Source organism: Schistocerca cancellata, chromosome 4, assembly GCF_023864275.1.
Source record: "Schistocerca cancellata isolate TAMUIC-IGC-003103 chromosome 4, iqSchCanc2.1, whole genome shotgun sequence".
Classification (NCBI taxonomy): Eukaryota; Metazoa; Arthropoda; class Insecta; order Orthoptera; family Acrididae; genus Schistocerca; species Schistocerca cancellata.
In genome coordinates, this window is record NC_064629.1 from 182,163,631 (window position 1) to 182,187,814 (window position 24,184).

A 24,184-nucleotide genomic window follows, 5' to 3' on the forward strand; every position below is an offset into this window, starting at 1 on the left:
CTCATCTTCTACCTTCCAGACTTCACAACACTTCTACAAAAATTGCAGGACTAACACTCCTGGAAGAAAGGACATGGTGAAGACATGGCTTAGCCACAGGCTGGGGGATGTTTCCAGTATGAATTTTACACTCAACAGCCATGTGTGTGCTGATATGAAACCCCCTGACAGATTAAAAATGTGTGCTGTACCAACACACACTCTGCAGCAGAGTGAACATTTCATCCTGGAAATATTCCAGATGCTGTGGCTAAGCCATTTCTCCCCAATATCCTTTCTTCCAGGAGAGCTAGTCCTGCAAGTTTTGTAGGATAACTTCAGTAAAGTTTTAAATGTAGGAGAGGAAGTACTTGCAGAAATACAGTGATGTTAAGTATTTGACTGTTTTTGGTAAAGATTTTAAATAGTGCTAATTTTACTGTGGACTTGTATGGTTATTTTATGAACTGTTGTATTATTAATGATTGGATAACATTTTAATACATAAAAAGGTTTCCTATATCCTGATAGCACAACTCCCTTCCTGAGGTTTCCTTACCACAGGGCAAGGAGTAAACTGTCAGTTATCGGTATGCACTAGGACTATACTTTACACATTTTTTGACGTCTTCTGAAATGCTATTTTCGACTTATGTTATGTAAATTTAAAACAATATGTCCTGTATCTTTGGCATATGCTAAGGAATTTGATAATAACTGTAATATGCATGCATCTAAATTTGGTTTTCTGCCTTGTAGGTTGATTTTAAAATGGGTCTTGGCTCGAAACTAGTCATCAAATGAAACATAAAATATATGCAGCTTGGAATGGTTTTTCATTCTGTTAATTAACAAAAGTTGCTGACCCAAGTTACTCCAGCATGCTGGAAGTTCATAAACATCTGATTTGTTGCTGCTACTGATCAGTCTGTACATATTTGTTGATCATACAGTATAGTGTCATGACTGTTTTAAGTGTCCAGTGAAGGTGTGTGCACACTTCATTGTACCTCTTGAGCTATTCATTCTTTGCCAAGATAAGGTAACCTGATATTATGTGGTCTATGGTCTCAAGAGCACACATAAAAATGTTGACATCTATGAGGGTAATCCCAAAAGTAAGGTCCCCTATTTATTTATTTATTTATTTTTTTTTTTTGAGTCATAGACCTGTTTATTTCTACAATGGATTACATCAGTTTACAGCTTGAACATTTAGCTATTTTTCGACATAATCACCATTTCTGTCGATGCGTTTTTGTAGACCCTGTGGCAGTTTTTGCATGCCCATGTCATACCAGCTTGCCGCCATGCTGTTTAGAAAGTTCTGAACCTCTTCTTTCACCTTGTCGTTGGAGCTGAATCACTTTCCGACCAAATGTTCTTTTAACCTAGGGAACAGGTGATAGTCACTGGGTGCCAAGTCAGGACTGTAGGGTAGGTGGGTGATTACGTTCCACTGAAACTGTTGCAGGAGAGCAATGGTTTGCCGAGCGATGTGTGGGCGAATGTTGTCATGGAGAATGTGTACACCCCTACATTCCTCTTATCCGGTTCTGAATTGCCCGTTTGAGTTTTTTCAGAGTCTCACAGTACCTGTCAGCATTAATTGTGGTCCCAGCAATCCAGCTCCAATGACGAGGTGAAAGAAGAGGTTCATAACTTTCTAAACAGCATGGCGACAAGCTTGTATGACATTGGCATATACGCCACAGCGTATGCAAAACTGCATCGACAGAAATGATTGTCAAAAAGTAGCTAAATGTTCAAGGTGTAAACTGATGTAAACATTGTAGAAATAAACAGGTCTATGTACTTATAAAAAAAAAATAGGAGACCTTACTTTTGGGATTGCCCTCGTATCATACTGATCTGTTTTTATGATTACTATTTTGTATATCTTTGTCCTTAAAGCCTGATCTTATACAGCCACTACTGGAACCTCTGACTCTGCTCTCACTCCTCCTCTTTTAAAGCCACAGATGTGACTGTTCTCAGTCAGTGTTTAATTTCACAAGGCAGTTTAGGTACAGATCATGGAGAGATTCCTGTCTCAGGGATGGTTGTAACTTATTTTGTGTGTCAGATTTGATTTTAAATTGTAGAACTGAGTCTGTCTCAATACTTTCTGGAGTCTGTGGGAACTTTCTTGCAACCTTGTAAGCCTTAGCAATAATTCCTCTGTTTCTATTTGATATCTTAGACCATATTATATGATCAGAATGAATTTTCACTCTGTAGCAGATTGTGTGTTGATTTGAAACTTCTGACACATTAAAACTGTGTGCCGGAGCATGATTCAAACCCAGGATCTTTGCCTTTTGTGAGCAAGTGCCCTGCCAATGAGGCTACGCAAGTGTAAATCACAGCTGTTCATCTGCCAGTACCTCATATCCTACCTTCCAAATTTCACATAAATTCTCCTGCATACCTTATTGGACTAGCAGTCCTGGAAGAAAGGATACTTTGGACACATGGCTTAGCCATTGCCTGGTGCATGGTTTCCAGAATGAAATTTTCACTTTTCAGCAGAGTGAACAGTGATATGAAACTTGCTGGCAGATTAAAAGTGTGGGACTTGAACCAAGGATCTTTGCATATCATGGGCAAGTGCTCTACCAACTGAGCTACATGAGCATGAATCACTGCTGTACTTCCACCATTACCTCATCTCCTACCTTCCAAACTCCACAGAAGTTTTCCTGCATACCTCACTGGACCTCCTTACTCCTGTAATAAGGGATACAGTAGATACCTGGCTTAGCCACAGCCTAGGAGATTTTCATGAATGAATTTTCACTCTGCAGAAGTACGTGCACCAATTTCAAATTTCCTGTTTGATTAAAACTTCCAGGAGCACTAGTGCCACAATGTATGCAGGAGAACTCCTGTGAAGTTAAGAAGCTAGGAGATGACATACTGGGGGAAGTAAAGCTGTGAGAGCACGTCAGGAGTCGTATTTTGATAGATCTGTTGGTAGAACACTTTTCTGTGAAAGCCAAAGTCTCAGATTCAAGTCATGGTCTGGCACACAGTTTTAATCTGCCAGGAAGTTTCAGTATCAGCTGTAGCTTCCTCTGTACCATGTATAGAACACAACTTTTATGTATTATAGTCTGCAGACAAAATCTCTTGTTAGGTGCAATGTACCAGACCAAAGTTGCATTTAATCATTGGAGCTGTCAGTGATCCTATAGGTATAATTTTGTTCTTGAAGATGAATCTGGTACTTAACACTGACTTTTCCCTCCTATAGTATTCTTGGAAAACCAATTTCTTCACTGCTTCTTTTGCAGTTTCATTATTTTCCTCTGTACCGAGATGCTTGTACATCTTACCAGGTTCTAGGTTTCAAATACAGGTATCATCTGTATACAGGTGAATATGCTCTGTCTTCTCAATTTTCTTTTTAGTGGTCCTTAGTTCCATCCATCTGTCACTGTCAAACTAGATCCAAATGTCATCAGCAAATCTTTTAATGATACTTAGCATATCATTTAGGGTCTTGCCATTTCTTGCAAGTTTCTTCCAAGTAATTAATATGAAAAAGATGACATTAGTTTCTGATTGTCATCAAGCTTATACCTGGAAGATTATATACCTAGTTGTCTGGGAAGAGGAAATAGGCAAATGCAAAATAATGGGAACAACCTTAAAATATTCCATTTTTACGTGTATAATCATGACTGTAAATGTTGTTGTACATATTGGGAATGTAGATTTTTTTTCCTTGTGTATACTGCTGATGAAAAGCTCTCTGGGTTCCAGCTGGATGGATGTGTTGAGATACCTGATGTTTCAATAAATGCCACACTAATTCTTATGGCGAAGTAATTCATCAAAATGTCACAGTGTCACAACACTGCCACCTGGCTGGAAACCTGAGAGCTTTTCATCAGCTGTTTCCATTATTTATGTATAATCTGGTGTCCCATTGCTCCATGCTGTACTTACATAACTCTAACAATTCTGAGTGCACTTTCTTCTGGAGTTAGACATTTTAGTACCAAATCATGTGGTATTCTATCATATGGTTTTTGTGTAATCTAACCATGTCACATTTCACCTCTGTTGCTTCACATTCTTAGGTATTAGCTTATCGAGGACTAATATATCTATATGAATCCTTGAAACACGATTTCTGTTCTACTGGAAGAAGATTATTACTATTGTATTATTTTGGCAACTCTAGGATTACTGCAACGGTACCTCATCTTCTATGGTCATTGTAATATTAACGGCAAAGAGTAAAGAAAATGGTTGTTTAAATGTCGTAGATGGCCTAACAACTTTAATTTTGCCAATACAAGTACATGCATAAATAAATAAGTAAATAAAATTATCTAGCCATGTATTGTGCCTCAACAGAATGCTTTCTGCCAAGTCTATCCACTTAAAAAGTGTGTCCTGCCATGTTTATCTATCACTGTTGCTCTTTCATTACTGTAGCAGCAGTAAGTAAACAAGATGAAACATTTTGCATGGATATCAAAGGAATGATCATACAGTCAGTCATTGGTAAAGCAAGTGTCAGACTTTAGTTGATTGACAGGACACTCATTATGCATCCCATCTTAGAATATTGTTAAAGTCTGTGAGACCCATACCAAACTGGACTAACTGGGGAAACTGAACATATTCAAATATGGGCAGCATGAATGGTCACAGGTTTACTTGACTCAGGGTAGAGCCACACGGATTTGCTAAAAAAACTGAAATAGCAAGCCCTTGAAGGTAGAAGCAAATTATTCTGAAAAATACTACTCACAAGTTTCAAGAAGCAACTAGTATTAAGAGAAGATATCATTCAGCCCCCTCTGTATTGCTCATGTAGGAACCCCGAAGACCTGAATAGACTAACTAAAGCACATACAGAGGCATTTACGCAGTTTTTCTTCCCTTGCTCCATGTTGTATGGGGTTACCCAAAGTTGGTTGGTTCCTTTGAAGCATCCTAGTCCTGTTCTCCTTTTGATATAAAATATGTGAGATAAAATTGAACACATGTCTTGGAGTAAGTCTCCACCATGAAATATACAGAAACTGTGTGTTTCAGTTCAGGCTGCCTGAGAGTGTACACTACATTGGCTAGTTAGCTGTTTACGATTTGGAAAGAACAGCACCCCATTGTTTAATATCTGCTTTACGATGTGGAAGGAACAGCATTGCATTGTGTAATATGCGCTATGGGCATCTTTTGTTTATTTAATGCTACTAATACCTTCCACTTCCACATCACATTTAAACCTTCTTGAATGTATAATCCTGAATGCAATTACAGTTTGTGTTAAGAGTATAACTGCCATAGCTGCCTGAATTAAGGAAAACTAGAAGAAGTGATATTCTCTGGATAAATAACTTACAGTTCCTTTTATGATTCACTTAACTAGTTAATACCATTCTATCTATGCCTTCTCTAAAATGTATTGTGAGAAGGGTTGGGTTGTTTTTGTTCAGTTAAAATGAAGAAATATTATATCTGTAAGCTTTATTTCTTTGTCAAAACTCTCAGCCAATAAAAACATCAGCTGTAATCACATTCTGTTCATTCAGTACAATTTCATCATTAGTAGAAATAACATGCATCACTGGAAAACAAAGCACAGTCCATCATAGATTTCTTAGCTAAGAAAACTCTTCTTTTAAAAAATAACAACAGTTCTTTTCTTCTTAACTGCTATCTGATGAATTATTAAATAATTCACAATGCAGCCTTCATACAACATGCTAGGATATGGGAAACAAACAGGATGAGTTCTGAAATGTGTTGACATTCTTAACTTTAAACTGTTTTCTAAAAACTACCATTTAAGCAAATGTATACAATGATTATGGTAAAAATATTAATACCAGTTGACACCATTAAAATCATCCAGAATAAATGCTTCCCTTGCAACTCATAGGTTTACATCAGAAGACAATGAACGTTCAGTGATGAGTCCCAAAGCCACTGTTGCTGTGTTTTCTATGCCTAAAGAAATAAAGCAGGTTACCATGACCCATACAATAACATAAATTAGCACAACAGAGATGATTGAATGAGTTAATATCACAATAGAACTTCTTTTTTACATTTTGCCATTTTCCACACCACTGAGAATTATGTCACATATTGTGAAGCTGACAAGATGGATCGTGTTACTTTCCAGGGTAATCACAAGCAAATTTAAAACACATGAAAAATTTTGTTTGGAAGTTATTCTAGGAGATAACACTGAAATTTTAATCTCATTGTTAACACATTCATTAATAATTGTATTTAATGTTAACTTGTAATTGCAACATTTATAGAATTTCAACATATCCCAGGCATGCCTGATACAGCACAACAAATATGAAGGCAAAATTGATAAATAATTCCTTAGTAATGTAGCAAGTGGAATAGTTCAGTACTTGGCAGTATTTCCACCAGCCTACAAAGAGATTTTAGTTAGTAGCTGTACTTGATTTATGATTTATTTCCATTCGCATTAGCCCACTGAGCAAACATTTAAGCATTTTATTGCTTCATAAAATATAAAATTGCGTCCTGAAAAGTTGGTAATTTTTACATACGAATGCAGCATTAAAATTATGTCTGCAGAATTTTATTTTTATATATATATATATTTTTTATAGTGTTGTTCAAACTTTCTTGAGCAATCTCATAATATTTTGTCAACTACAAAACCATATGTTTATGAACATATTATGGTACTGTAATAGCTTGTACTGGTGCAAATTTCTTCAGTTCTAAACCTGAACTTGAATTATTTGTAGTCAAATATTACATATCGTTTGTATAACTTCACATTCCTCCATTCTGCTTAGGTGAGTGGTGTGCTCGTAAGTCTAAGAACATATTCACAATGACAATAACCTTATACTGATAGAAGTTCTTCCACTTTCTTTGTAAAGCACTTTGCAGGTTCAGAATCATTTTTATCTCACAATGAATTGGCATTATGAATTGGCAGGCCATATTACATTTTTGCTTAATTCATTTGAAATCTCACAAATGAAGAAAATTGTCAGAGTAACAATTGTTTCATGATATGAATAACTGGTAATATCAAGTTTTTTGTGACATGAATAAACTGCCTTTTCATGTTTTGGTTTTTTCACTTTACCACATTGAAGCATCAAAGGATTTGAGATACACTATGCAAAACTATTAACATAGTATCCAGTTTGAATCTGAGTATGAGGTTGTATGTTCCAACAACAAAGACAGAGGAAATTATATTAATGCACTCTCTGTATGAATATTGCAACAACAAAGAATTTGACAGAGAGAAACTTCTAGGTATAAAAAGTACCATTTGACCAAAGATAGTGTCTAAAATATATTCATTTACATAGTATTTTCACTGGGCCTCTCAGTTCAGTGACAATAATTGTCACTAGCTGTTACATCACAAACAGTAAATCGGACACAGAAATATTAAAAATTATTGTATGAACAGAGTGTTGTTGTTTAATGTCCTCTGTGTAGATACAGATATGAAGTAATACACAGAAGCAGTTCCATATAGTTAATAATTTTATTATGAAAAATGCATGAAGTTTATTGTTTTATGTGTTTCGTCTAAAGTGAGATTATAAGTGATGTCAGGAAAATGCTGTGCATTTTCATTTTATCTGACACACATTTCTGCCACTTATGATAGAGATCAATGTTATTTCCACAGTAATAGTCTTCACTTTCACTGTGTTCTTTTGTCGTCAGTAATATCTTTCTTCTCAGCTTCTGGTGCTGATGATGAGATGGTTGGTGTTGATGTTCTGTCACTGGGAAAGAAAAACAGAAAAATGTATTGTTTTTTTAGGATTCATTAATGAATGCAACTAAGACTTATGGATATAACAATTCTGCTACAACTTCTTTGATTTTTTTCCCCAGAAATCGTTAAGTAAATTGACATCAAATAATAGATTTAGATCTACAATAGACTTTGACTGCAAGAAAAATTGATCTCAGTTTTATTTCCACAGCTCTAGTTCAAAATGGATGGTGTTAGTCAAATCTCAGTTATTATATTGAACTTTCTCATTACATGTTATTTCCCCAACCTCTCCACACAACTAATTTCTACCCATGCAAGTGTATGGTTTCAGTATCATACTCCCAGAATATAAAATGTCCATGTTCTTACATGCTTTAATTTCATTGCAGCATATGTTGCAAAAGAACACATTTTCTTTGAAATTCAACTTCGAAGTGAACACCGATTCATATATATTAACATACATGTAACATTTTTTTCAGTAAGATAGTACTATAAAAAGTTACAAAGACTACTGACACAACAAAAAGTTGTATATATAAATGGATGACTTGTCAACGCATATACTAGTAATGAGATACGTGCATGTATGCATGCAACAAAGGCAGTATCTTGTTCAACCCCACTGTGCCAATTTATCAAGGAAATAAAAAGTGGCTGAAGAAAAAAGTGTGTGCTGTTTTAAAGAAATCTTAAGTGTGGTACTTCAGAATAACTTCTTCCAATGTAGTGACAATTGTAATTCACAAATGACTATTGTTACTCTCTGAAAAATATTGTGTGTTGTGGAACATGGGTGCTTTGGGTGAAAAAAAAAAAGGGACACTTTGGCTCTCAATAAAGGAAGATTGTTGGACTGTAGTTAATTGGAGTAAATGTACAAAGACTGTATTTGTGTATCAAGTTTATTATCTGCATCAAGAGCAACAGCTTCTAAGATGATGATGGCATAAATAACTTTCGGTAACACAGCAACAAAGGACTTACATCGATGTAAACCAATCATCTGTGAGTAAAACTGATGAGCACAGAAAATGATTGTCACAAAAATGTGTAGTTATTGCACCACAGTTGTCAGTAATCCAACAAAGTGTTCAGACCGAGAGTTTCTGCAGTCAGCTTCCAATACAAGATGTTCAAAAAGGACATTAGTACTTCGATACCACAAATAATTCATTGGTAATAAGCACAAAGAATTTGTTGGCAATAAGCAAAGGTTCAAAATGTTAGCAATATGAACCAATTAGGATAAAAGTGTGATTTTAACCACTGACTCAAGGTATGTAGATGTTTGAAAAAATCCTGTGTCAGACAGCTTACTTTGAGTTATTAGTATAATATTCCTCTGTGATGATATGAGCCTGAGTTTTGTAGTATTTCCTTAATATTCCAGTTACTTTCTAAGGACGAACTACGGGCTATATTGTAAGGACAGTTTAGATAATCTAATGCCTTCTGTAGTCCATATATTCTTATTGCCCATGTAGGGTTCTATCTTTAAGGACAACAGTTTACCAATTTGTACTGCTAGCTGTGTTCACATATTAGTTGATGATCATGAACTTAAACACTTACTCTGGCCTGTTCAATAACTTTACTCAAAGATTACTGAGAATCTGTGGTAAGTTTCATTGCAGAGCATTCCTTGTAAACTTACCCCACATTCTCATGGACAGAAGAAGCTGCAGCACATCAGAATTATTGCTATAACATTTATCCATAAATAGTTCATGGGTTGCATACATTCTTATTCCAGCATTAAAGACAAGCCTATAGAACACCATAACTAGATTCACTTTTTAGATTTTCCAAAACTTTTACTAATATAGGGTAAATGTCACAATGGTCTGTTAAAAAAGCAATGTCAATTTCCTGCCATATCCTTCACCAATACCAGTTTGTGCACTTTGTCATCAATTTAATGTTAAAAACTGCTCATCCTTCCTTTTTGACCAGCCTCTTGGTATGAAATATTATTGACTTCTACGGCAGAAGCAACGGAGACTCGACCAGCCACAGCAAGTTTGGTAGGTATATGGACGGAGTCCATATACCAGCCTAGCTGATGTTGTACCTTCCTCCCTGAACAATAATTAGCGTCTATTTATGTCACATCAATGGTCCTCACAAAAAGTGAGATAGAAAAGGAAACAGCTTAAGGATGACAAATATCTGCCGGAATATGTTTTGGGGAGGGAACTATAGAAGAAATGTTTTACAAATGTGGGTGACATAAGAAGTTTTCAGTTCTAAAAAGAAGAGATGAACATCAACATCTGTTACAGAGAGCATAATAACCCTGATGAAACATTATCATTGATTACTTTCAAAGAAAACTGTTCTTACAACCATTGGAATACTAACAGTACAACACCTTTTTCTTAAATAACTGAAATGGTACAATGGATTACAAATAGTCGACCATCATACTAAGCATGACTGTTGGAGAATTTCTCATTTCTCATCAGAGGCTTGTCATTGTTATGTCATTTATACATATTACTAAATTGAAGCTCCCCCTTCCCCCCATGTTTTTCTGTCTGTATGTGGAGGGTAATCACAGGTACTAAAGTAGGGATTCTGGTATGGATCTAACAAACAGAAAGGCTGATTCATAAAAAAGGTTTGTGCATAACATTTATTACTGTTAAGTCAAACAAACTGTCTGACCATGGATACTTAAGGTTACCCATGTGAAGTTGGGGTGGATCACTAGTAGCTTCCAAACACAACTATTATTAGTATTTTCTCGTTTCTCTTCCTCTCTCCATCTTTTTCAATTATATTCTCAATCTTCCTTATTCATCTTCTGTGCTTTTCTGTTCCTTCATGATCTTTCATTTTTCATTGCCTTCTCAGGCAGTCATCATCCACCATACACCCCCAGTTGCATCTGACAGTCCCAATTTTTTAGTGAAAAAGAATGTAAATGTTTGCTATAGCCATGAGACACATTTGTAATTAAATCATGTGTTTGAGATTTTAAAGCAATGCATTACAAGTGGTATAACATCACATGAGAAAATAACAACATACAAACTCTTGAAGACTCTTCCATCACACTAATTTAGGTTTTTTATGGTTTCCATAACTGCTTAAGGTGGATGCCAGGATGGTTCCTTTGATATGAGCATGCGGTTCATTTCTAATGACATCATCAATAGACTGTTAAAGCCTATTGTTACTTTTTTAAAGTTAACTGACAGGCAAGAGAATCAAAATGTAATTAAAACTGCAAACATGTGACATAATGTGAGAAGTCGTCGGGGAAAAATATATACTTGCACTGAAATTAGAAGTATGCAGTACAGTAATACAATAAAAATATAAAAGACGAATAACAGTAACAATAATAATAAAATATTAGTGTTAATATAATATCAATCTGTAAAAAAATAGAAATGACTATACCATTTTCCAGTTTAAAGTGATAAAAGAAGCATACAGAAAGAAGAGAATAAAGAAGCAGAAGTAGTTTGTTGTGAGGGAACAGAATCAGGAAGAACAAATACATTGTTAGGCATAGCAGTAACGAAAAATGCAACAGCATTAGTATTATTTCGTGAGATTACACAAAGACATACAGATAACTATCAATAAAAAAAAAGGAATGTAGGGTAACAAAAGTGATGGAGCATGAAGGTGTGGTCAACTGATGTCCAGAAAAAGATGTGTAATAATCAGGACAGAACAGGGAGGGGCCATTTATACTGAAAGGATGTAGTGGATTTATCAAGAGCACTTGATAATGAATGTGCCTTATATCATTCTTGTGAAGGAGTGTGCTCATATGGTTAGTTACTCTAGTAACAAAGGCTAATCTTACAGAATGAGGGCAAAGTTCTTCATTCTTCTCATTTGCATAATTAATACAGTTTCATTTGAAGGCCCTAAGTTACAGTGGTTTGTGAAGAACCTTCTACCACACACTGTAAGGCAGCATGGAAAATACATATGTAGGTGTAGAATTGCAGTAGAATTTGCATTGGCAGGCTCTCTGTGAACAATTTTGTACTTAGGAAATGAATCTATCATTTGTTGTCGAACACTGTTTATTTAAATTTTTGCCACTGCTGAGATCAGTATCAACTAACATCTGGCACTGCAACAATTCCATAACTGTTATTGCAAAGGAAGTCTCACAGTGTAGAGATAATGTGAAACAATCTGTACCAGTCATTTGCATAATATGTGAATTACTATCCGCACACTTTTTCTTTGACTCTATTAGGTATTTGGTTCTTAATCAGCTGAGGTCTGAAGACTCAGAACAAATTGCATATCTTCTCTGGTAAGCATAAACGTAACAAAGTGTTTTGCTGTAGTAGTTATACGGCATAGGAACCACTTATTTATAATTTAATATTTTTCTAGTGAAGATTATTATTCACTTTATAAGGCACTTTCAGTTTCAGTTAGCTGACCACTGGTCAGCTCTGCAGATCATATTTTATCTTTGCCAATACTCCCACATGAAACATCTAGTGTGGGCTTCATTTCTCTGACAGTGGACATTGTCACTGAAGGTAAAATCTTGTGAATTGTTCGGCCATAACATATTCATCTTCAAACTTTTCCAAAACTCAATTTTTGTTCCCACCCCAGGGATCCTCCTCCTGGAGTCTTCCAATATCCTCAAGCAGCTGAAAGCTGTCACAAGGCTGCAGCAGTCGCACCCTCTGAAACTGCATTTGTTCTTGGAGATTTCAGCTGTTTCCTGGGCTGTTATTAAAATCTATATCCTGTTCATATTGTTCTTGGTGTTTCACTACTGCAGATTTTACATTCTTTTTCTCGCTCATGTGGCATTTGACCATCTGTCAGTAGACCCCATATGCCAAACGCTAAAATGAAATCTGACACAAAGGATCATATGAAAATAAAAAAAATAAAAATAGGCTATCAGCCTACAGAAAGTAAAGTTTTATTGGCAAGAGTCTAGCATCCCAAATATGTCACACTCAGAAAATACTGTCTTCCAAATGTAGACAACTGAAAGAAGAACTACAGTAAAATCTTCACCAGCATAACAATTACAAAAAATTGAATTAAAGGATTTCAGCTTTCTACTCCTTTTTGGTGCCAGTATGGTCACTGAGTGATTAGACAGATTGCTTTGATCTATTTACTGACTTAATGTAAGACCAAAACTTCCTAATTTGTTTGTTCACACTGCACAAAAATTGAGAAAATAAATTGTTAAATATTAGGTTATGAAAAAGGAGAGCTATTCTCATACTATTTCTTGTCAACACATCTGCAGTTATTATTTTTATACATTTTCTATCAATTTTGAAGAAGCTACAACTTCTTCTTCAGGCACTTCAGCAGCACAAGTATACCTGATTAATGTACATCAGCATCCTCTGGTGTGGTAACCATAACACTGAGTCTGTCTTAAGCAGTCTAATAAAAACAATAAACAGCTGAATACAATCTAATAAAAGCAATAAATATAGTTGAGTGGAGAAAAAATTGTAAAGAAATAGCCTCTATTCCCCATAACAAAACTTCTTAAGATTTTCTGTCAGATTGATACAGAATTTTACTTTTGAATTTATTGGACACTTCATGACTGGTTCTCCTTACTCTCATTTTGACTTCAGTAAGATTCTGTTTATCTAACAGGCTTTGTATATTTAAAGCATTGGTAAAGCTCCCTCTGTTTTCAGAGCAGCTTTCCAGTGAGTCTGTTGAAACACATTGCTCATTCCCTTACCTCAGAACTTTGCTCAGCACAAATGTCTACACGTACCATACAATACTCTTGGAAGTCCATTTATACTCAATTTTTTCAGTCTCAGATATGAAAACTTCATATTTGTTTGCTCAGGTAATCAGAAATCCATTTCTAGTTGCTCTTGCTAAGCAGAAACATCTGCATTCTTAGCAAAACCTTCCATTAGTGATGCTGCAGTGGTATTATAAATACTGATTCCCAGCTCTATGTTAACTGAATTGAAAAGTTAGGATTTTTTGCAACCAGGAGATCTCAGATGTTACCTCAGGAGTCAGTTCTCCGATTCACTGCTGAAGGTAATTTTCAGATAAGTTATTTACAACAATATTGGATGAGTCCCTGTAACTACCAACTGCCTTACTTACTTGCGTCTCCCAGTTAATTGAAATCTCCCCCTAATACTAAAATATGACCAGGAAATTTGTGCATGGTGTCCATTAAGTTTCCACTGAAAAGTTCCATCACTACAGCACTTGAGGTAGGGGTCTATAAGAGCACGTTATTATCATGTTTGATACACCTTTCATGTTTATCTTCCTCCAAATTATTTCACACTTGTACTAACCTCACTAGATGTTATCTTAATATTTAGGACTAAAAACATGCCTCCACCACCAGCATCCATTCTATCCTTGTGTTATACATTAAAATCAGAATTTTCATTCCTCTGCATTCTGTTTCAACAATTTTCCATAAATTCTGATTTTATGCACATGTACATGTGATATAATTCTAAACTGGGTAGTAAAACACTGGAAACAACATACATGTCTCACAAATTGGACATTGTCACCACTGAAGTACCTTCACTTCTTTCACTACTGTTGCACATGTAGGACTATGAAATTGTTTCCTCCTTCATTGATAACTCATAAAATCTAGTTGAACGTATGCTATTGCATTACATGAAGTACAGGGTGGCACAGTTAAAAGCAGCCCTTCACCCCTTTGAATGTGAATACAATATTTCGACTTCTGAAACAGAGTAAGCAGCTACAACAATGGACAGTTTTAGGAAATAATCAACTGTTAGCATTTGTGTGTCAGCATTTCAGTTTATTTAATCAGTTAAGTTAGACATTTCTCTTAGCGATCTGTAAAATGAATTTCTTGATGGAAGAAAGAATTGAAATTATGGAAGCATAAAGAAAACAGGTTCAATTAAGGAAACTCTCAAAATTTTTGGGATCAAGTATCCCGATAGAGAAATGCCAGCAAAGAGAACAATACAGAGTCTATAAAAATTGGTACACCTATGGATCTGTGCAAAATGTAAAATGACAAAGAATTCCTTCAGTGCAGACACCAAAAGTTATTGCAGACATTCACCGGAGAATTATTCAGAACCCAAATATGTCTACATGTAAACTGGTGCACCAGACGCATGAACGTAGGAAGAGTGCTAGCGGATATTGAAAAGTCTCAATTTGAAGCCATATAATGTGATGGTTGTGCAGCACTTATGGGAGAATGACAGTCAGAAATGTATAGATTACTGTACATGGCTTTTGGATAACATCAGTGATGGTTTGTTAGACCCTTCCGTTACATCATGAGTGACGAAGCATCGTTCCACATTTCTAGTCAGGAGAATTCACTGAACATAAGATAGTGGGCAGCAGAGAACCCTAATATAGTGTCAGCAACCACTCCACAATGAAAAAATCTGGATATGTTGCGGTGTAACAGGAAAGCGCATCATTAGAGCGACATTTTTTGACACTACCCTAAAAACGGTTGTATATATTGAAATTTTTGATACATTTTGTGCTCAACTCACTGTATATGAAAGACAACACTGCTTCTTGCAGCGAGATGGAGCAACATGCTACACATGTTAGGTAGCCCTGGAACAATTCCACGATGTCTTCACTGAGGAATGAACTGTCAGCAAATATTTATGGCCACCAAGTTCATCGAATTTAACACGATGTGATTTTTTTTTTTTTCCCTGTGGGGACACTTGAAGAGCAAGGTCCATGAAGCAAATCCACCCACAATACAGGAACTGAAAGACAGTATCAGCTGTGAAGTTTCCACCATCAGTATCCAAACTTTGTCGGGTGTATCTGAATATGCTTAGACGTGCACAGCTGTGTATTGATGATTCTGACTGCATGTGTCAGAGGATGATGTCCGATGGATTCAAGAACGTTTTGTGTGCAGTCCCTGTAAGTCTACCAACAGAGCCAGTTGAGAACTTGGAACATCCCAACCAACCATATGGAAAGTTCTGAGAAGATGTTTGCTGTACAAGCCCTACTGATTACAACTTGTGCAGGCTCTCAATCCCAATGACAGAGAGAGGCATCTTGCATTTTGTGGTTATGTGCTAGCAAAGATGGAGGATGACGCATTACTACAGCGTGTAATTTTTAGTCAACAGACACAATGTTCGCATATGGGCTTTCGAAAATCCTCATTCACCATTGCAACATGAAAGAGACTCACTGAAGATCAACGTGCTCCATGCCGTATCCTGTACAAAAGCTGATGGACCATATGGACCATTTTTCTTTGCAGAAACACCTGTAACAGGAATCATGTACCTGGACGTGTTGGAACAATGGCTGTTCGCTCAAGTTATGGAAGATTCCCAGTACTTCATTTTCCAATAGGATGGAGCTTCGCCCCATCGGCACTGTGATGTATGAGGCTTCTTAAATGACTCCCTTCCTCAATGCTGGATTGGTCACAGGAGATCGAGGATTTGGCTCTGCAATTCTGGCCATTGAGATCTCCTGATCTCTCACTCTGTGACTATTTCTTATGGGGTCATGTGAAGGAAGCTGTTTATGTCCCACCTCTACCAATCACTCCGAATGATCTGTGGAACTGGATCACTGTTGCCATGCACTCAGTAACAGCAGATATGCTTTTTGCGTGTGTGGGATGAGTTTGGCTATCGCGTCGATGTTTTTCCATAAACCAACGGTGGCCACATTAAACATTTATTAAATTTCTAATTATTAAGTAATTATTAAAAACTAATTAATTACAACTTATTAAATTTGTTAAATTGATATCAAACATTATGGGGAAAAAACTTTGAAACTTCCTTTTTTCATTGGTATAAAGCTTGTTTATTTAGGATTTGTACTTGAATAAAGACGAAGTTTTGAAAATGGGTCCATCATTTAGAATAACCCTGTATAATCTCAACTTCTTGTCATTATTTTCTTAGCCTTATTTCACATTTCAATATGCCCATTACATATGTCAAGATAATACTAGTGCTTAACCACATCCTGGATTTTTGACTGTTTTAATACCAATACTTAGCTGATCTACAGAATTAAAAATAATGATAAAAATACTTTTTTAATGATTTTAACTAATGTGTGTGTGGGCTGCAAATGAAATTTTACAGCTTTGGCTGTTTTCTTTGACATAAAATATATTAAACTTATTTGTGGCTCAATACAGCTTCAGTGTGAAAATTTAAAGGTATGTTGTTTAATACCCAATTCTTTCATTTCAGGTAATGACTTGTGTATGGGGTGAAAATACAATGGTTCAGATACCATGTACCTCGTTCAGCTGCCCTTCTGCCCCCCCCCCCCCCCCCCAATCTCTGCCATTTCATAACATATCAGGTGAACTACTTCACTGGTCAAAAGAATGCAAAAGGATACTATTTACAATAGGATAATTCTTTGCAAAGCAAGCAATGTTTTGGTGACTGCAGCGCCATAAATTTTTAATAGAACACCAGAATTCTTGTGCAACTTTAACTTGGTTTTCTCTTTCGAACAATGAAGTGTGAATATGACACTCCAAGTGTACACTTAATTTCACTGATATATTATATATATATATATATGACACACACACATCAGATCTTTGGACCGAGATAAAGAAAGTTTAAAAGTCAAATTACAATGTTCATGTTCTGGTTTATGTACATATCTATCATTCACCACTTCCTCTATATTGTGAGTGGTTCTCTTTCATTCCATTGTTTGTAAATCATTATGTATGTGATAGTAAATTCACACATTTAATTGTAATGTATCAATATAGGAACTCTTACCCCGCATCTTGCATTTCCCTGCTAGGGCATTCTCCCTGGGATGTTCCTGATTGGGCAAGAGACTCATCTTCCTGCTCATCTGTAAATAAGTCAATATATAATGTTTTTATTTTTTTCTTGCAGAATTTTGTGAGATTTTGTCTTATATAATAAAAATTCACAAAACATGATTCTTCAAAAGACTGTAAATTTAATGCAATATTATATACGCTTCATTGTAAGATACACAAGTTGCAGATGGTGGCAACTTTAAGACCTGTATAGCACCAGTATAAGAGATAATCAGGAATACCACTATAGTAACAGCACACTGAATTTCTTTTTCCGAATAAATAAATAAATATCACCCCAATAGAAAGTCCTGAAAGTAAACAGATAGTCTTCTTTTTTATTTCTTCTAAAATATGGTGTCGATCTAAATTTATGTTTAAATGAGAAAAGGAACTGTTTTATGTATTCATTTCCACAAATTCCTTGGTCAATTAGCAATTGTCTGATTACTTTATTTTTTACCCTTATACAACTATCTATGGAAAAGCTACACATTTTGTATAAATCAAATAAACAATTGATTTACTGTTGGCTTACACCTTCCTGTCTCAGGCCTCTTCTTTATGTTTGACTAAAAAGTTTCTCAATCAACATTTTTGTAGGCCATCAGCTTGAACATCCCTTTGTTTTATGCAGAATGTCTTTTAGGTTCAAACTCTGTCTATTCTGGCCATCTCAAAATAAGTTTTTTCTCTACATAAGTACAGATGTATTGCAGGAAACTTTCAACAAGATCACAGTAAATTTTCCCCCTGCCCCATGCCACCTTCCATTCTTTTTTCTGTGTTAAACTTTCTTAATCACCTCAGATGCCAAAAAAGTTTATTAAAAATCATATTCCAGCTTCTCTTTTTTCCTTACTGAAATGTATTACTTAATGATATATGTACTTTGATGCCAGGTCTCAACCTTTTCTGTCCATGCTGAATTTTATCCTTCCCTAGTTACTACTTGTACAGAGTAATTTAATTTCTACTACCCACATTTTTCTCTGTCAAAAATATACTTATTTCCTGTATTTTGTCAAGGAATCTCAAAAAGTTTGGCAAATTATAATTTTTATTTTTAGGTGTCAGTCCCATGATGTCAGTTTTCAGTATTGTACTATGATGTAATGACTAAAAAATACGAAGTTTGTGATTGGTTCACAGCCTACTTCCTGACTGGAATTTGGCAGATTGTTTTAAGTAACCACTCAAAGGATCAGCTTTTGTACCTCATGTCTCCATCCCCTCTGCCCCCCTCCTTCCCATCCCCCTACTTCACAGAGACATATAATCTTAGTCTTAGTCTCTCAGACTTATATTGTGATCTAGATCATCTCTGCACTATGCTGCCATGAAGTAAAAGCTCATCTTATAAACAAAGCTAAAGATTATGTTTACATGGAACCAATACATTTCCCAGTGGATGTCTCACTTGTGTTTGCCTAATACATTTAATGTATAATTAAGTATATTAAGACTCATAGTATTAAGACAAATCAAATCCCATTTTGGCAGATTCTTGATAAATACTGCATAGAATAACTCTATGAACAACAGCTGTAATGTAAGTGGAACCTGTAAGTAACAGACATTAATTTGTTTTGGATACTGTAGTGGATCTTTATGGAATTGAGTGTGAACTGCATTTGAAGAAAGGTGATAGTACTTTTATTGTACAGGTATAATCAGGATTTCCTTTTATGGTAATACGTGAATGCAAAGCCTCTCTCCATTATTTAGTTTCTCAAAGCTTTGCATTTAATTTTCTAAGAGTTCTGGCACAGTGAGTGGAAACTGACAATAAAAATGCCTTCAAATTGTATGATCAGAAGAGTAAATGGAGAGGTAAGTTTCAAGAAAAAATGTTATTCTTCAGATCAGTATTAAAGATAGAAATAATCATTATGTTTTGGTGTTTTTTTTTCATTAGAGTGTGCTGTAAAGTGCATTTATAATGTTACAGATAATACAGTCACGCTACCAGATAAGACTAGCCAGGGGCATAATAGACATGTGACACATGGGTTAAATTATTACACGTTAGTGAAAAACAATCCGTGATTCTTGCCTCCATCTCCAGGTACACCTACAAAGGAATTACAAGAAAGTACAGAAAAGCATATTGCTGGTACTTCTGGGTAACAACAGTGCAAGTACTGCACCAGTACAGGTATTTTTTCCAATGACACAAGTCTCACCTGCGGACATGACTAGTTCATTAAACAATTTTCTATGAACAATTTGTAGCTACATTACCACAATGAAAGATGTTAAGAAAAAAGAAATTATAACATATGAATGCAACAGACATAACAAAATATGTATTTTATGTTTATCATGCAAAATGCAAACATACTAAATACACTTTTAAATTTGTTTAAGGAAAGTGGCCAGAACCATCACTTTTATGCACTGAAAATGAAATATTCTCATTGCCCATGATGAGATACTGAAGTGTAATCCATCAGAAAACATTATTATATTTATATTCACAGTGAAGTAACAGTAAAGAGTTAAGTGACAGAGGACAGATAATTTTAAAATTACTTAAAAATAATATCTTTTGTACAGCTAAATCTGATAAAATTTGTTATGATCCTAATCTCTGATATGACCCTAATATCTTTGATATTCAATTTTTCAGAAGAATTTCTTGTAAAAATATTTAAGCATATGCTGCTGAATGAACACTGTGTATACACAATGATACAGTGGAAATTTGGATGTTTAGTTTCTGTCTTGTCTTGATGAAAAAGGGAAAATATCTTGTTACACCTGTGAAAAGTTGAAATTGTGTGCATTACAACACTAGCAGGCAGATGGTATAAGTGAAATTCCCTGCGCGGGTAGCTGGAATTTTAACAATTGCAAACAAAGCCTTCTGCTCCACCTTTCTGTTCATAAAACGTTGTGAAAGGAATGCTTTTGAATGGTAAAGGTCAACTGAATTTATAAATGTATTCCATCTCTTTTATCACTTAATTATTGGAAAGTGTTATGCACAACTACAGAAAATGTTGTTTACATTGTATTTATTCCATGAATGCCAAAGTCAATTCTCCCAGTATGATCCCGGTGGACTTTCAGGGACAGATATAATTAAAAATCGTACTTGTACAAAAAATATCTATTATAGTATATTATCTCATAATGGAACATCTAAATTCATTCAATGCTGTACAGCTACAAGGCAGCTGTTTAGTGCCTCTGGGGCTAGTTGAAGCCATGTTGTATCATGCAGTAATTGCTCCAGATTTGGGACCTATCCATCCTGATCACGCAACAAAAATCTATATAAGAAACATATTTTCTTTCCATGATGATCAACAATATGCAAGATTCTCATTCCACTGAGAGAATCCATGGGCAATGTGGTTAGTGCTGTACCAACAACAAGTATGTGATGGAAATGTTATGCTCTTTGAATTTATTCACAAATTTGCATTATAAATTCTTCTGATAGGTGATTTCATTTAGATGCTACATGACAAACACAGTAAAAAGGTCACATAACATGGTTCCACTTCCTGTTACAGTGTGTTCAGTCATGGGTATCCTGTTCATACTTCTGCCTATGGCAACAGAGGGAAAAATTTATTTGTGAATGATGCAATTAAGTGTGAAACTATATATTTCAACTGAAATTACTAATCAGAAACAATGTATTAGTAATGAACACACCAATTATAAACAAATTTAAATTTCACTTTCAATAGGTCTTAATTTTAGATACCTACAATACTGAAAAATTATTTTTCTCCTTTCCTTAACTGGGGAATTCCTACATGTGCTTAGTTTAACACCAGTGCTTGCATGTGATTAAGTTATATTTGAATATATGTAATTATAATTATGTTGAGTCTACATGATTATTATGATGCACTGACGATAACTGCTCTGTTAGCTGAAACCCAGATCTGCAATAAAAAATACAGACGATATTACAACTGAGGCTGACCTCCTTTCTGTCCTGGAAAATTCAGATTGTCTGAAACAATAATAACTGACCAAGGGACAAATTTTATGTCTGATTTAATGAACCACTTATGCCTACTATTGCACATTAAGAAACTTTGAACCAATGCTTTCCATCAACAGGCAAACAGTCAAATGGAGAAAATCCATTGCACAACTGCAAAAATGTTAAACTACTACAACTTAAATCACAATGACTTCAATGCCCTACTTCCATAGATCACAGGAATATATAATTTGAAATTCCACAAAATTGAAATTCCCCTTTTGAGTTCTGAAAGCTTCCCCCAGAAAGTGATATTATGTCAGTGAAAAACGTCTGTAAAAGGTTAAAAACTATTTGGTGACAGGTGAAAAAGATGAGCACCAAAGCTTTCACTTGGCAAGACACAACCTGTAATAAGAAAGTAGTGTTATCTAAGTATCATGTGAGCAAATGGGTAATGATGATAAACTTGTATATACCAAAAGGAAAGACAAGAAAGTTTGTGACACTTTAACTTGGACCTTACCAGGTGATAGGAATGACATCACCTGTTAACATCAAATTGCAACTTTCAACTAGCCCCACAGTAGTGTATATTAGTCATATTCATCCTTTTAAGGGAACCATAGAGGTGCTGCATCCATTGTCCAAAGTCTCTTTAGAAGAGGGGAGGGGAATATCTGGGAGAAAGGAAGAAGGAAAAGATTAGGCAAGAAAATGAAGACAGTCCTGAAGTTATCCTGACACATCGCTACACACTTAGAACATGAGCAAGAATAATAAACTAACAACAGGATTTCCCCTTCCTTTAGGACACATGATTTTACCCCAGGATTAGAAGAAGCAGTTCCAGCACCAGGTATCAGGCTCTGGGTGAAAAGGAAAATGAACATTGGGAACTTCGTTATACTAAATCAACAATGCTGTTGCAGGGTGGTAGAAGCCCTCAAGGTACATCCTCTAACAAGTGGTGTCTTGTTTACATGGCAGCTGGACGTGATAATGTCGGGCCAATAGTGGACCCTAAGGTTAGATTGCAACATTTCTCAACTGGAGAATGGAATTCAGTGGTTACAAAACACATTTGACAAATTAAAATGCACAATACACAACCAATTTGGTGGTTAGAAAACTCATTTGACAAATTACAATGCACAATGCCCAACCGGGCAAGTTTCAGTAATATGTAGGGAGAGTATCAGTTGTGGTGGCCAGCTTTTGCATGACCGCAGAGGCAGCTACATCAGACTACAGAGTTAGTCTCACGAGAGTGCACAAAAAAAAGATTGGCTAAACACAGGTGGTTGGATCTTGAAATAGTTTTCAGAACAGCCAATGTGGGGGGACCTAGGTAAGATTAACAAGACATCAGAAGTACAGGCAGAGGTGGATGGGAACCAGGAAACAGTAGAATTACATATTACTCAGCTCACCAGTCTGGAAAAATGCATAGTAAGCAATACTACACAGCTGTGGGCCTTCACCACAACTAATCATGACTTACGCATACTTAGGGACCGTATGGATAATGTAGATACACTGATAGTGACTGCAAAATTTTTCCACAACCTTGCAGACAGTATTAATGATGCATCCACTGACAGCACTGTAGGCTTTTAATACTAATATTGCTACCACCAGATTAATTCCTGGAAGGATTACAGAAAAACAAATGGATGTACCCACTCCTTTAGAGCTACTAACAGCAGTAGAGGAAGAAATTTTATAAGTCTACTACCGTATGGCCACAGTTACCAGTACACAAGTAGGCACTGCTTGAAAATTCATATTCAAATACTGTTAACTTGTAAGGACTATGGGTTTGAGTATTATGTCCTCCACACATACCACATAGTGCGGAAAGCCGTACAAAAATTCGTACAATTGAAAGTGCACGAAATACTATTGGTGACCCCGAATGGACAATCCCATGCCCTGCTCCCTCTGCAGGAATTACTACACCACCAAGCCAGGGGAATCATCATCTGCCCTGCAAAACAGGTATGTACCATTCCCAGGTCATGTGAGTTTACCTTGTTTCACCACCAGAAATCTGTGATAGAATGTCCAAAGTAAGTAATGACAGACTGATCAGCGTTTTTCTGATGAGTAGATCTACACTGGCTATACTCCGTATCACACTACACAGCTATTATTTGTACTTTTTATGAGCAAGATTGACAAAGCAGCACACAGTGAATAGATATACAGAGCTGTAGGATGTTCATAAATGGTAATCAATGTGGTACATCTGGACTGACATTCGAATTACCTGCCACCATAACAGGAACTACCACCCTGAATATAACCCAGACACTGATTTATGTACCTGACCATCAAAATTGTACTTGTGGAAAACCTCACTTACCTAAATCGCACATCAATCATGACTCTACTTACCTACTTAAATGTTAGCTACACAAAACTGACGCATCAGTAATAGGAATCATATACTACCACTTCAAGTGCAAAGTAGCACAAATCAAATCCCTGTTAACCTTCAATCTACAAGGTCAAACCAGTCATAACAGCACCAACAAGGAGCAGTTCAATGAAGGACAAAGTGAACCATGAACAAAGACCTCTGTATAAGACCATGTGCTGGTGAAGTTGGACAGAAAGTACAAATAGTGCTAAGGATAAAGTCACACCATGAGTGAAGGTGTAA

General features: G+C 35.8%; 1 protein-coding gene across 5 annotated transcripts in view; it reads right to left on the reverse strand.

Moving 5' to 3' along the window:
* Positions 1-5,449: 5,449 nt before the first annotated feature.
* LOC126183202 (ankyrin-3-like) overlaps positions 5,450-24,184 on the reverse strand; it is an 892,753-nt gene continuing 874,018 nt past the window's right edge. For all 5 annotated transcript variants that reach the window (XM_049924971.1, XM_049924970.1, XM_049924973.1 and 2 more), the window contains 2 exons: positions 17,518-17,596; positions 5,450-7,748 (listed from right to left, as the gene is read on the reverse strand). In XM_049924971.1, coding sequence (XP_049780928.1) covers positions 7,664-7,748; positions 17,518-17,596 — 164 coding nt within the window. In that variant the 3' untranslated portion in view covers positions 5,450-7,663. The remainder of the gene's footprint in view (positions 7,749-17,517; positions 17,597-24,184) is intronic.